Here is a 15,797-nt window from a genome sequence, read left to right as displayed (position 1 = left end):
TTTTGCGTCGGACTAACAGGAAAGTACTCAATAAAGTATTTGTTATTTTGGTATATTATGGTATTTGACATCTCGTTCAGTACACTTGCTTTTAATATCATATTCATTCACATATCAAGGCTTCGTTTACATTATTTTATATTATATAAACACCTTCAAGAGGATCTTACAAAATAATTTTAGAACACCCACCAAAATTGACAGATTACTTCAAATTAAACCTGCTTATTATTTGTATTGAAGTGATTTACAAGTAAAGTTATTTTATAAATAACAACTTATAACTAATACTTCAACGCTCGAGACTGTAATTAGTCGAGTATTATATTTTTGTAAATGTGAATTTATTTTTGAAATTATAGTTCACTTGTATCAACATTTTGTACATATGTAATATCAACATTGCCTAGTCATGTTTAATAAATATTTTGTAATAGTGCCTATACATAGAACGTAAATTCTTCGGGCTTCATTGGTAAGCGACTGAGTCGCTTTATGCGCTATAGAGATGCTCAAGATTTATTTATAAGGACGTATCAGGAATACAGAGGTTCGTATAGGAACGAAAGTAAGCAACCTAGATGTCGGCATACAAGAGATCTTATTAGAAATAATTAATAGAATATGTTATTTATTGGAACGATGGAGAAAATAAAACCGATGGAAAAAATAAACTTAAGTAAAATAGTTAAAACATTGATACAGCCTTAGTATCTCGACCCTGGTTAACTGAATACCGTTATACTCTTTTGTTCTTTAAACAATAGAATTTGAATGTAATTTACTTTCATATTTAACGGTTGCAATCATGATAATGACATCGAAATGTATCCAAATTATAACCTCTGTTAAATAAGATATGGTAGTAACCTTAGTGTTTGTTCCCGAGAAAGTACTTTTAGTTCGGCATCATTTCCTTTTCTAATTTTGCACAAAGTTGTATTGTAAGGTTTTTTTTTACATTCAATCGGTATTAGTATTTCTTCGTTAGGTTTTAATAAAATATGTAAATAATAAAATTTGTATGAAATTGATTTTGAGCTAAGAACGAGTTGTATTCGATTGTCAGTATTTATATTTCCAACGACTTTTATAGTATATTAAAATATAACTTACAAATTGGTTTAACCAGATACGAATCATAAACTAAATTAAGTTTTTCTGTACATCTACAATCATCATCTATTAACAGATTTACATACAGAACCACTCATTATGCACCTACTTACAGAACCAGATTATTAATGGTATATAGGATAATGATTAAAATTATTAATAAATTATCTCCTACCCAGAAATACCATATAATTAATATTAAGGCCTGGATCATAAAATGTAATAATCCTTGACGAAGTAATTAATTGCGCTCTTATGCTAACATACGCTAATCGTGTTTTGTAACTTTGTTTTAGTATCTGATTTTTCCTAACCGTATGTGATAAATGTAGTTCTATGTTGTATAGCTTACTTAACTTTCCCAGTAGCTTGAAGTTCGTGAATTATCGCGTGTAAAATCTTAACTCGTTTACCTTGTTTTAATTAATCACATAGAAGAGTTGCTAATTTTATTTTTGAGCACAGTATCTTTAAATTATTTTAAGTTATTTTAAATGTTATTATTATTTTGTTACGAAACATCACTGTTGAATTTATTGTCAGTTTCTGCGGAAAATTCGCGTGCTGCCTTAAGAATCTCGTCTCGTGCCACTAGATCCTCCTTGCGTCGCACCCCTCACTACTGGGGCTCGTGTCCCTTTTTGTTTGTCGCGCACTATGTCACGCCATGTGTACCGATTTTCGGCGGTTTGTATTGCTTCGGCTTCTGTAGTACCGTATGTTGTTCCGACTTGATCAGACCAGCGCGCGAAGAGCTCCATGGCTGCGGCCCTATGGTCGCTGTAGAACCACTTTACCAGTGGTCATTTTTTTTTCCTTTTTATCACTGCTTTTCCGGTATATGTGACTGAATAGTTTAAAAATCCGCTTTGTACATATGGTGAGAAAACAATTCGATACTCCGAGTTCCATCAGTATCTATGCATTGGTACGAGCAGTTGATGGAATTCGTAACATTCATCATTAGATATTTCATCGAAAAGTTGCTAAGCTCTGGTTGTTTGGCGGATGCTCTTTCTAGTCAATATTCATTGTGTATATCACACTACCCAAGTGTAATACACACAGTCTAAATAACAAAAACTAATTTTCTAGTAGACTTTCTTCCTGCTTCTTCTTCACCACCAAAACACTTTGCGAAGCAGGTTCAAAAATAAAATAGAGTTCAAAAAGTGGATGATCAATAAGAGTTCTGTTAAAAGTTTCAATATTGAATAAATTAATTTTATCTTTACTTTCATACCTAAAACTCGACTGCATCGAGTAAGTTAATCTTTCTATGACCAATGTATACGGTTTTATGATAGGATACCAGTTTCGTTAAAAAGCTCTTGTTGGCAGATTAGAAAAAAAATTTAAACGGTTTTTGCACTGTAGATGACTTCATAGAAGACAGCTCACATTAAGAGCGAAACATTCTTTTTCAGGCTATTTCAACGTTAATTAAATATGTTATTCTTTACTCTTTTAAAAAAGCATATGCTCCCTCGGAGTTTCTCTCTCTTAGACTACACACATCTTTACTTCAATAACAAATGCAATCTAGACTATTTTTAATAAATAATTCATTTAATTTGAATAGGTACAAGGACTCTAGAATGAGCTGTCACACGCGTTTCGCATTGTGATTCTAGGGTGTCTAAAAGGGTCGAACCTCGACTCGATCGGACCATAATTTCTGCTTCAACTGAAGTACCATTTGCTCAACCGTCAAACAACGCTCTAAAAAGGATACATGACCTCAGTAACAATTAGCACGTCATCAAACCTACGAATAAAGGTTATACTTAATATAATATTATGAAACCTAGTGACGAGTGTTAAGATCGTGTTAAACCGAAAGTAAACTGTGAAAACATATTAATATTACAATTTAACTTGTTACACTGTATCAGTTTTTGTATTTACTGTTATATATACAGACCTTTAAACTACATATACTATCTCATGTATCTAATTGTGAACAGATTTTGATTTACAGACCCTTGTTTTTTAATTATCACACGCTTTTAGTAGTACCTTATAAATTTGTTGAAATATAAATCATTTTAGTGAAATGTAAATAATTTTTATGTCATATCATAACCACATTTCTTTTTTTTTGGAGATAACACTGCTATGCCTCAGTGGCGTTTACAATTTCCGCGATAAAACTTATTCTATACGTAACAAAGCTCAAAGTTCTATCTACGTATAAAAGAGCCCGGTAATTATAATGTATTACCGAGTATTATTTATTATTATTATTGGTATACACGTGGTCGCGGGAAGACGCTTAATGCTGTCAGCATAAGATCGGCTATCGTTATGATCTGGTCATCGGTGGTCGTCTATGGGCTGATAGGATGACGATGATGATTACTGTTATTGGATTATAAGTTAGAAGGTGCTATGAACTCCTCGATTATTTTCGATATTGCAGCTTACAATTGTTATATATACAATTGACATCTCTTTTATTACATTTATCTAATTACATTTATAAAATATGTAATTACAGGCAAAATCTGATTTTTGAGATAATTGTGGTAATTTAGTTACACGAAATCGTACAATTATTCTACTATAATTTTACTGTCAAATGTTATAAGTTATATAAGGCTATCTTGAATAATTTCGATAACCATGTTAAGGTATGCTATAATAAATTTTAATAAAACTTTATACGTGATGTAATGGTCAAACCACATTTGGACACAACGACATTATATCAATGATCTAGATTTGAGGAATAAACAAAGAATGTTGAAGCTATTAAATTTAAACGATTTTTTAAATCATCTCCTTTATTCCACCGTCAGTACAATGTTCTCTTATTTTAAGTAAAAAGTAAAATACCGCTTTTAATTTATGTGGAATGAATTGTGAAATTCATTCATAAGAGGTTTATTAATCAAAAACTTTTAAAGACTTCTTTTATTATGTAAAGTACACATAATAGTAATTAAGGGTATTGTAAAAGACTCAGGGCGTGTTTGGAACCCTTGTATTTTTATGTTGATGATGCTGTTGGTTGATAGGAGATATCAATCTGATTTTAGTTTCTATCAAACTTGGGCTCTATTATCATTCTTCTCATGACGTACACAAGTTGTCACAGCCGAGGTACCCTCGTGTGGGGCCATGGGGCCTAGTCACTTCATAGAGCGTCCGCCAAAGCGATCTAAGAACTCAGCGACCTCCCAATTCGGAGAAAATATAACTTATAGCGACCCAAGCCGAGGCCACGAAACTCTCAAGCTTCGCTTAGAAGAGGTTTTAGACTGTGCTATCTAAATCCGCGGAATCTGCAAATGCCACTTGGGTTGCATATCAAGCTAAGTCAAAAAATTTCCAATGTAGATACGAATTAATAATAGATAAAAAAAAAATTGGATGGTCACGAATATTATTTTGTAATCATCGATTATCTGATTATTCAAACGCCGCAGTTTTAACATAGCGTTATTCGACCGCATATTTGTATACAAGTAAAAAATATAGATGATAATGGTAGCCCTCAACAATTGTAAATTAAAAAATCAAAAGATAAGTTTCCATGTGGCTACTCTCTTAAAGGTGTGCAAGTAATTTCACTTTTTTAGTCATTGTTTGTCGGTTGACGGAAAGTTCCGTCTCAGTCACCATGTTATTATATACTTGGCATCGATATCCAACAACACATCAAGCCACAAGATAATCATAAATCAACAAGAATGTTCTCGAGCTGCGACCACGAGCCTGGTAGTCGCAACGTTGGAGAGGGCAGCCAAGACCCATGATGGTGGCAATCTAACTAATGTAAACTCACCATACCTCGTGATCACTAACCAATAAGTTGACAGTTACCTGGTATTGACTCTGTTCGACAAACAAAAAACTCGAGTATTTTTTTACAGAAACCGACAAGCAAATTATTCAAGAGTGCTTGCAGTCTATTTGTATGTTTAATACAAATGACGGCTAGCTGTACAGCGGGAGCACAGTTCTCGTCCCATGTCAGCGTAAGCACTCCTTCGAGAAGCTTCTCCCACGGGGTCGGTAACCCTGTGTCGATACTAGCGACTCCAACAAGACAACTAAGGTCCTCGTACAGACACTTTAGAAGTAAGAAACAGTTTATATTTAATTTTAATACTAGAAGTAGATTTACTACCGCACTAGCTAATAAAATATAAGGTCATAGTCATTATTTTGTAATAAGTTTTACGGACATAAACCTTTACGTATATACATATTCCTTTTGCGTACACATAGCCGATAAACTAAAACGGAGATATTCTGTATGTTACAAATTAAGAATATATATTTAAACGAATTTCGCAATTAATATACAATATTTTGTAAGTATATAAATATTGCAGCGAAAAAAAACATTATCAATAAAAAACAAAATCAATCAAACATAATCAAGAATAATAGCGACCTGTGTATATTAAAAATGTGAAAAAAAATTAATGTGAACCTGCTTCACGAGCTATTCGAATGCAAAGACAAAGACTTGTCCAATGCATTGCCCGACATGTTAACAGTAAAAATTCGAAAGTTTCTTTACTTACTAGTAAATTACTATTCATAATTTAGTAGATAATGTTTTTAAATCCCTTCAAATTAACATAAGCAATGTTTTGGTATATAAGTTTTTAAACCAAACTAAATTATTTGAATTATATTCTCTTTTCGAATTTCAACTCTTAAATAAATACTGTTATTTAATTACGATTATAAAAGACCTTGGTTACTTATATTCGTATAATATATTATAGTAAATAATATAAATAAATGGTATTTGATATTCCGAACACACCGAAACTCTGTACTCGTATGCATAAAAGATTGCATTATAATGCTCGTAATAAAATTCAAATAAAGTGTGCGACTAGACCACTAGCTTTGATCGTTTTAGTCAAACCTTAAGTTTTAGTAAAATAGCTAACGATTTTTAGTAAGATCACTGGTCCTGCTATTTTCAAAACATGAACGTACACATAATTCAATACAAAACACCAGCTCGAGGCAGTGTTAGATCTTCTGGGATACCATTAATAACCGAACTTGAATAACAAACCAAGTTGAGGCCTTCTTTCGAGATTGGACCCAGTCAGTCATTATCGAGCTATGTTCATCTTCTGAACGCCAAACACGTGTGCAAGGCACTTGTTTTGCAAGGTTGAACAAGAAAGCGAGTTGCCAAGGTTTTTCATAAATAAAAGAAAACGTTATGGGAATTAACTGACAGGAGAACTTAAAAACCTATATTTACTTGGATTTAATTATTAGGAATCAGAAAAGCTGAAAAAATTGAGAGGAATTTGGAAGGCGTCCGTAACAACATAACAAGACAAAAACATCTTCATTATAACTAAAACTTGACTAGTGAGAACTCTGGTATTCTCTATTTGAATATGACTCTGTGCTATGATTCGCACAGCAAACCGGAAAAGGATTAAGGCTTATGGAATGTAGCGTTATAACTGTTGTTAACACTTCTGAATATGTAGATCTTCGTAGATCGATTTTTTTTGTTAATCTTTTGAGAATTAAAACTGCAAAAATTAATTCTTATTTATTTTAGTTTATGTTCACATTTCAGGACCAGGAAATTCGCAATCGGAAGACTTTGGATATCCAAGGGTGAAACCGTCTATACCGTTCCTACATGAAGACATTGTACGGAATAATAAGTTCAACGGCGCACCGTCCCAGCATAACAACTACTTCGGTAAGAAAATGTCTAATATTTGTGGAAATGAAGTCAACATCGTTGTCAGGTTGCACTCCGGAAAGAAAATGTTTTCACTAAGATGGAAAACTATTATCTAACTTCAAATATTACTTACTTTATTATCAAAAGAATATTTATAGACGCTGTTAGATAGTCGTTCACAATTAACGTAAACATTTTTTTTATTTTATAATCGCTTTTATTGTATATGCTATTTATATAGCTGCATGTTTAATTTTATTGATGACACAACAGTGTATAAAAAAAATATTTCATTCTTAGTTCGGAATAATTTTGTACATAAATCCAAGTTAATTATTTTGTATCCACTTGAACTGTTAAAGAATTCCGAATGAGTAAGCTTATATCTTTTGGTGAGCTAATTTAACCTTGTTGATTTTTTTCCACTTGACATGTTTAAACCATGAATTTTTTATCTGTTGATTCAAGGTTATTATGTAATCAGATTTATAAAACTATTTCTCGATTTATAATTCGTACCTTTTTAAGCGATTACGGCACAAAAGTTCAAGTTAAATCCGAACCCGAAAATCTGCCATCCGAAGGCAGGATATGCAAGTTTTATTTACTAAAATATAGTTTTCTATTCTCCCTCAATTTATTAATCGTTCTTTATTATAACATACTTCAATTATATCTACACTTATACAATAATGTCAAAAAAGTGTAACATTACAGATTACAAATTCTGAAAAACAATGACTTAATAGAATAACAACTTAAAATACGTACATAGGCTGCGGCTAAAATCAATGATAGAATGAGGCTTCGTTTTAGCTTTAGACACACAAACTATACATTTCTGTAACACCATATCTATTAGATAGTGTATTCTTTCTCGTAAATCTCATATTTCAATTAAATGTTTAGCTAATTTAATTATTGTTGCCTGTTGTGCTATAATGTTATTATGAGTGTTAACAAAAGTAAATATTTTTATTGTAGGTATTTACACAGGACGAACAACATTTTTAATAAAATCGTTTATCTCAATCAGCATATAGTTTAAAGTTCAACTCCTATTTCAATTTACAAAAAGTATAGAAACGCATATCTAAATTTCTGGGAAAAGGTGTAAACGAAAAAATGTTAGTAAAATATCACTGTTGGTTGATTCCCAATATATTCCAGATGTAGCTATACCCGTGCTGCCGCCGTCGCCTTACAAAGTTGATTCACCGGATCCGGAATCATTGTGGCCCGAGGGTTTATTTCTGCCGCCGCTCAACCCCACTCGACTTGGATCACGGAGGCTTGATGCCAGTAAGGTTTTATCGGAAAATACATTCTATTTATTTTCTTACCTGTAATAATAATATGTACCTGAAGGACATTAGATATTTTCACAGATAATGTCACAAAAAATTCATTTGTCTATTTATTGAACAGGTTTTATTAAAAATGATTATATGTTCTTATTAACAGCATTTATATTTAGAATAGACATGTACAACATAATTACGTCTTCATCTAGATTTAAATTTAAAATATACTAAAAATAATAAATGTCATAATCAAAGCTAAATATACTTTTCACTATTAAACACAGATTACTATTAAAATTTCCATGACAGTTTTACTGATATATACAATTTCAAGTATTTTTTGGGGGTGAATAAGCTAGGATGGAATAATACATTCCGACAATAATACATTCGACGGTAGTATGCGGAAGCGTTCCCGTTGTTTAAACAAAAGGTGTTGAAGAATACCGTGAGGTCTTCGCCGTCAGGGGTCCGGCATAATCCATTCGTTGCCCTCGCAGCGGAGGGGTATCCCATGCAGGATTTCCCACGAAAAAAAAAGGTGGAAAGTATTAATGCAGAAGTTTTGAATATATTATGTTTAATTTTTCATAATTCTGGGAACATTTAACTGAATGCGTTTCAAATCACGATATAACAATCTGTTTAGGAAGTTTTTAAGCAAGAGAATAGCTATCATCTCGTGTCTATTACACGTTATTTCACGCTAAGACTGCAATAAACAACAAATTAATATCAAATGAACATAAATAATGATTGCTAAAATTAATTTAAGTTCTAACAATTAATATATATGTGGTAACTATGCCGCAACTCGTTTTAGATTATGACGCTTTTGGAATCCACATGGCTTTGAGGATGCCACTATAGATCACAGTCTGATTATAGTTTCTATCAACATGGGCTCTTATGTTATTATTCTTATGCAGCATACAAGTGGTCACTAAATGATTCATAGGAGATAATATGAATAAATAAGATTCATGTACACTAGGTTCACATTACGAACGTGCCAAAGATCGCTTGTGGCCACCGTAACGTGAACCTTCATACACCTGTGACTACCACCCTTAGCCCAGATCTTTGGAAGGGCGTTACGTCGGTGATTTGACCCTGCTGACCATACTGACCTACTAATTGTTGGTACTGTCACGTAGTAACTGCTCCAACTAGGGAAATTCAAGCGTCGTACCGTCCGGAGACCTACACACGTCCTGGACTTCCCAGGAGTAACGACATCAATAACTCGGAACCTAATTAAGCAGCTTGCTACTCATATCAAATGTCATCGTCATTCTTCGTGCTACATATCCCAAATGGATAGGGACTAAATTAATAAATAAATGACTGAAAATACTTCGTGATTTCTACCAGTTATTATCCGAAGTTTGATTTGGCATATCAGAATAGACTGATATGCCAAATCATTTTTTTTATATTGTGATTGCCATTACTGAGAGCTTCTCTAGCTTAGCACAGGCCAATACTGACAATGTTGAAATTTTTTGCTTGAACAGCTAATGCGACTATTGGTTTGTGATCTTAACTTCTAGCTAACTCAATATATGTTTTATTTTCCATATATCCACTGTAATTTTTTAGCACGACATTAGGAAATTTCGTTTTATATCATTAAAAAAAGCTGATTTTATAGTACATTCTGATCAGGGTGCGTTTAGAACCACTCTGGAAATTAAGTTTAAGAATGGTATTGTAGGGGAGGTTTCAGGATTGTATCAAATTGGGCTCTTCTGGCATTATTTTATGACATACACAAGTGATCTCTGTAAGTAATCCCAAGTGGGTAGTGATGAAAGGAAATGAATATGAATTAACAATTTTATCTTAATGAAAATAAAATCATTTGGACATGTTGCTTATAAATGAAATAAAATACATTTATTTTCCAGATAGTTTCTTGGACCCATACTTATTAGAAGGCTCAGAAGCAATTGCCGCAGTAAGAAGAGCTGACCACCATGGACATTACTTCTTCCATGATATTCCTCATATAGAATCGCTACTTGCAAACCAAGACCTCAGGTTGAAAAATAATTTAAAACCTCATCGCTTTGGAAGCATTCGGCATACCTGGCCATACAACCGTCCGTAAAATATGGATTCATTTAAATAATACACAAAAAAAAGTAAAACTGTATATATTTTAATTTTGTAAAAATATTCCTAAGTAATATGTATTTAAAGAATAAAACGTCATCCTTCTTTCTTTGTTGTTTTAATATACTATGGAGCGATAAGATGAATACCTATAACCAAAGATTATATGATCAGATGCATACACATTCAAATTTTAAGTGATGGCTTAATATGGAAAACACTTTCGAAAAATATTATGTGAATAACCAAGTCATGACTGCAAAAAATCAGGCTTCAATGCATTTTTGTCTATTAATAACATCTCAAAGCCGACTCCATAAATTCTTATCTAAGATCAGTTTAGGCAAATATGCATCTTACTATCTGACTCCTGTACATACCATAGTATATTCAATGAAAAACTTCATTTTAGGTATTGACAATGTAGGTGGTAATAATGCATAAGCATAAACATTATTATGTAAAAAAACTTTGTGTAAAACTTATACCTAAAGTTGTTGAATAACAAGGAATACATGTAATGTAATTTTAATAAAAATATTTAAGCATTAAACCTACAATATATAAATTTTTACAAATTTCTGGCAGTGATAAACAATTATTTACAAAAAATTATTGTCACATCTATATAAATATCACATCATCATATAAAGGACGGATTAGAAATTATAGTTATTAAGTAAAAAACATGGAATGCTTACTTAACAATAGATATAAAATATGTAATATGAAGATAAAGCATTTATAGTTTAATTATAATATAGGTAGATATAGATCTAAAATTCATTGAGTATATTCAGTAAATTAAATTCTCTTGTGTAGATCAGATATCACATTTAAAATGTTACCATTATAAAACATAAATATTCTAGAAGTAACAATAGTTGTAAAGGACCAATAAAATGGTTAATAAAGTAGCTGTCTGAAGAGAAGTAATCTTTACAGCAGAATTGCATAGGTCACCATTACAAAAGCACATGTACACTTTTCTATGACCCCACATTGTATATGCACATCTCTCTTCATAATCGCTTGGCGCTCGTTGTAGACACATTCTTTCAGTTGCAGCACCATAATCTAAAATCACAAATATTTATAATAGAAAAATTTTCATTTAAGAGTGCATGATGATTCCTTTTTTATAAAAGAAAATATTCTCAGTACATAATCCTTACACAGAACAGAAGGCCAACTATTAAATTTTAAATAATGATGACTTTTGGATGTAATAGGTAAAGGATTGTTACAACGGGCTGACTTCTGTAACATAGCAACATTGTTCTTATGTTACATTGGCTTTAAACCTAGCCAACCCAACAGTACCATAGGAGTATAACATTATTTTATTATTATGATCATTTCAACTGTAGGACATTCACCGCTAGCAATTAGCTTTCCCCTTAGATTTCCAATAAGATTGATTAGTCAGCATGCAATAACAATTTACTTTCATTAGACTTTAATGCTCTTTTTTATTTTCATCAGAAAGTATGAAAAAAGCTGAATTTCACACATATTATTTGGATAACTATTACGGATTTTTCAAAGAGAAAATACAATAAGATAGTGTATTTTGAATCGAATTATATTTTTTTATTTGTAATATAAAACATAATTTAAAAATAATTAGTAACAACATGAAAATAAAGAACCATCACAGAGTTAGGTATGTTTAAAAGTGCACAAACATTGCAATAAAATTTTAATTTATTTTTTCTTAAGTAGCAATGAATAAAGGTGAAAAATGACAATACAGCCAGTTAGCTTTTATAACATAATGGAAATCTAGAACTCAGAGGTTCTTTTGCTGTATAACAGTCAATCTTAATGTCATCCAAAGAAAACTAAGTTCATATTATTAGCTTAGAAGATTTAACAGCTATTGTACCCCCTTCAACTACGACAGCTTACAACTTCTTGATGGTAAAAATAAGCACCCCAAAAACTATAGCTACACTGACTGTATGAAACAGCTCTAGTTTAGTATGAAATAAAAATACATCATATAACAAAAAAAAAACTGGTCAGACCAATCCCCCAAAATAATTGATAATGTAACATGAACTTGTATCCATTTTTCAATTTGATTCTATGTCAAAATGTTATAACGAAACTGCAAAACCAGTATAGTTACTGCAATGTAATTAAAATAAATGCAAAATAGTGAGTGAAACAAAATTAGTTTTAGTTTTTTATCCAGACCTGCTCAATAGATACCAACTCAAACCAAATGTTCTTTCATTTCACAAAACCAGTAAAAATGTAATCTCATTCTCAGTTTATTAACCACAGAAGCAAGACAATAGTAAACTTTAAGTTTAATTAAGTGCACAAATGTTATTTTTTACTATGTTTAATTTTTAAAATATTTAATTAAAACATTCACATAACTATGGCAATAATTTCAAAGCAAAAATATTTGGCATAATATATAGTATACTTTAAAATATGACAAATGCATAAAAAGGAAAAACAACCTTGTTAAGATCTTTATAAGATATTGAATAGAAGCCTATTGCAATCCATACTTCTGCAAAAATTATAAACAATGCCTGTGAGGAGAGAATTAAATAGTTCCACATACCATCATTTTTAAAGGCTCCAATGTTGCCTTCATATGATTTCCCACACCACCCAGATGGGCATGCTACAACATGGATACCCATTTCTACTTCTGGTTCTGTTACGTTGAAAGGAAATGGATCACCACATGATCCTAATTCACCTCTTGACCGGCATCTAATACATCTTTTATTTAAACCTGTGAAATAATCTTCATTTAGTTTTTGCTTTGGATTATAATTTTTCAATTAATGAAAGATATGTCAGTCTGGCATTCTAAAAAATATGATTAATTCACTCAATCATCAGTGGAAACATTTAGTTATAATAACAAGGATTCAACCAATTATAATAGATCGATTTTTTTTCCAAATGGCGAATAGCAAAAATTATTAATTCATAAATATAATATAATATAATATTATTCACCATTACTGAATGAATGAATTAAAACAACTTTTAATTCATTCGTGTATAAGTAATTTAAAAAACAATTTATTGAAAAATAACTCGTTAAAGACTTTTCCCATAAAGATGCATTTTGTATTTTTAAATTTGATACACATTTTTACACTATTGAAGTCAATCCGTGTATTTTAATATTTTGAGCTTTGTACAAAGGGTAACATATAGTGCAAACTCTCACTTCACCTTGACAAGTGTATCCGCATTAATTAATATTGTAATAGTAAAAACTTACAGCTCGCTTCCTTTAACAATAAGAATCCCACCAAAGAACACAGGAATAAGACTTTACAATCCATCTTATTTGTAATTTCTATTGCTTTTGTCTATACAACACAAATATTAGCTTATGAAACATTTCATTTTGTGTTTTTAAGTACGTAACACATTTTAAAATACTTTGACAGGTTTGTATTGACAGCAGACTGTCACTACCCACTACAGTGTAGACAATAGTACAAATACCTTTCAAAAAGTAACAAACCATAAAAAATACCGTGGCTCCACAAATATCTTTTGCTATAACTGTTTTATTCATTACGATAATTGATGTGATGCATCGTTAGCGTGGTCAAACCTGTTATAAATGCGAATAAAAAAATTGCTACAAATAATTTATTTAGGAATAAAATGTTTTTGTATACTAATGTTGTCTTTTTTTTTGAAGTTAAAGAAATAGCTCTCCGCGTTGCAAATTGTTGAGTTGTTTTGAGGTGATAAATTTCATTGCTTATTTAATTTTAAATACAACGGATCCGCAAAATAACTTCTCTGATGCCAAGCGACGCATATCCCGGCACAATAACATGTTATTGTTAACGATAATACAAATCCAAGATAAATTGAATACTTGAAAAATTCTGTAAAAAACGAATATCATTAGTTTGCATTTAAATTACAAAATTATACACGCGTAGGATATGCTTGTGCGTGTACTTACCCCGATTTAATAATCTAGATTTTGATACAATTTTTATATAGTAAGTTTGAAATGGTTTACCATCTACATAACATGTGTAATTTCCTTCTTCTTTTTTAGTTGCTTGTAAAATGTATAACGAATTGCAAGTATCTATAGTTAAATGAGGTTCTTTTTCTGATTCTCCCATGTTATTTCTTTATTAAAAAAAAGAAATAAATTTTTAAGGTAGAAAGATTCCTGGTAGCATTTTTATTGGCTACATATTTTCAGTTTTGTTAACATTGCTAGAAATTTTCGCTAGAGTATTTATTCAAAAAGCCTTAATCGTTATAATTACCGATGTTAGTAAAAGTATATTAAATAAATTGTTAAATACTTTATAAACATTTTTATATATGGCTACTGTAGACTTAAAAGAAACGACTAAAGATAACACAATATTTTTTATCAAATTTAATTCTATGTCTTGACCAGACAGACTAATGTTTAAAATGTATACAATTGGCAAGACTTCTTAATCACAATTTTGTTCACTAGACCTCTGTAAATATTTCAGAGGGATCGGCGATGCTTCTTTGGCTCAGTATCACATGTTGAGTTTATTTATCACTTAAATATGACCAAGAATGAGCAATTCATTGACAAAATTAGTTAAACAGTTTAAAATCAAGTGAAATAATTATTGTAACGGCCCAGGGTCAGTTTCTGAAAGACCCCTTTATGTTAGTTAGCTCAAACTTCATAAAACTGTATATGCCAACTGGACACGCAGACCTGTCTATGACAAATAAAGAGTGATAATTACCTGAAAGACGAGTTGAGTTTTTCTTTATTTTTGTACCATTCAACTTTAGATTCAGTCGTTACTTCCGGACAATTAAGCGTTAGGTGATCGTTCTCTGCTATAATTTTTTGAATTTTGTTTTTCAAATCACGTTCTTCTAAAAGGCAATAGCGAGGGTTTTTAAAATCCATGTTTAATTTCTATTTTATTTTTTAATTTTAAATTAGTTTAAACTAATGATATTTAACCGTATCACAGGTCTAAGTGGATTGTTGACATGTCAATATACGCAAAATTAAGAAATGCCTGCGCTTATCTATATGGTATGGAGTGACCTTGAGATGGCGTTCTTAGATCAGCTTTGTAGATTTCAAAATAAGTGGGTTTAATTATTACTTACTAATTTGTGAAGATTCATTTTTTTTAGTCATGAAAGGCTGAAATGTAACTTCTTTTGAATTGATTGAATCAAGATTTGCTCCACTCCCGTTTTCATTAAATACATTTCTCTAAAAATTAATACAAGACAAACTCGATAATTTCTTAGAACACAACTTTTATCAAAATCAAACAGAATTCTTATTACCGTGTTTTAAATTACCTTTTTCATTTTATGATGAAATGATGATTGTAAGTACTTTAAAACTCTTGGTCCATTGAAGATCCATAGCAAATCGTTTAAAGTTTTACTTGTAATTTTTATTCCGCTAAAGTATGCAGTCTCATTTAAACAAATAAGGGTAATATTTGATACGTATTTATTATGTTCACCTGCTAACTTGTACAAATTATTAAAAAATAATTTTATGAGAAAAACTTGTTACAAATCACTTTGTTATT

At 31.1% G+C, this 15,797-nt stretch overlaps 2 protein-coding genes across 3 annotated transcripts in view; one reads left to right on the top strand and one right to left on the bottom strand.

Moving 5' to 3' along the window:
- The window catches only part of LOC137928723 (uncharacterized), a 32,900-nt gene extending 22,574 nt beyond the window's left edge, over positions 1-10,326 (top strand). Inside the window, exons 2-5 of one of the 2 annotated variants that reach the window (XM_068771671.1) lie at positions 4,995-5,202; positions 6,689-6,817; positions 7,973-8,104; positions 10,017-10,326. In XM_068771671.1, coding sequence (XP_068627772.1) covers positions 4,995-5,202; positions 6,689-6,817; positions 7,973-8,104; positions 10,017-10,219 — 672 coding nt within the window. In that variant the 3' untranslated portion in view covers positions 10,220-10,326. Of the gene's footprint in view, positions 1-4,994; positions 5,203-6,688; positions 6,818-7,972; positions 8,110-10,016 lie in introns of both variants that reach the window. The other variant, XM_068771672.1, reaches the window with a different exon arrangement.
- Positions 10,242-13,676, bottom strand: rtv (QVR superfamily protein rtv). The gene is made up of 3 exons (XM_068771673.1): positions 13,487-13,676; positions 12,809-12,985; positions 10,242-11,301 (listed from the first exon to the last, which is right to left on the bottom strand). The coding sequence occupies exons 1-3, from the start codon at positions 13,548-13,550 to the stop codon at positions 11,093-11,095; spliced, it is 450 nt and encodes a 149-aa protein (XP_068627774.1). The 5' UTR covers positions 13,551-13,676; the 3' UTR covers positions 10,242-11,092.
- Positions 13,677-15,797: the final 2,121 nt, after the last annotated feature.

This window comes from Battus philenor, unplaced genomic scaffold (genome assembly GCF_028537555.1).
Source record: "Battus philenor isolate CCGP_79_NKW_IND1 unplaced genomic scaffold, ilBatPhil1.0.hap1 SCAF_4, whole genome shotgun sequence".
NCBI lineage: Eukaryota > Metazoa > Arthropoda > Insecta > Lepidoptera > Papilionidae > Battus > Battus philenor.
The sequence above is the reverse complement of the archived record's forward strand: the minus strand, read 5'-3'. Positions and strand labels throughout refer to the sequence as shown.

Excerpts from the sequence above, each read along its gene's own strand:
- rtv (XM_068771673.1), bottom strand. The coding sequence starts at position 13,550 with ATGGATTGTAAAGTCTTATTCCTGTGTTCTTTGGTGGGATTCTTATTG. Across the intron at positions 12,986-13,486 it reads ATTGTTAAAGGAAGCGAGCT|GTTTAAATAAAAGATGTATT; the intron begins GTAAGTTTTTAC and ends ATTATTTCACAG. Across the intron at positions 11,302-12,808 it reads TGGAGCCTTTAAAAATGATG|ATTATGGTGCTGCAACTGAA; the intron begins GTATGTGGAACT and ends TTGTGATTTTAG.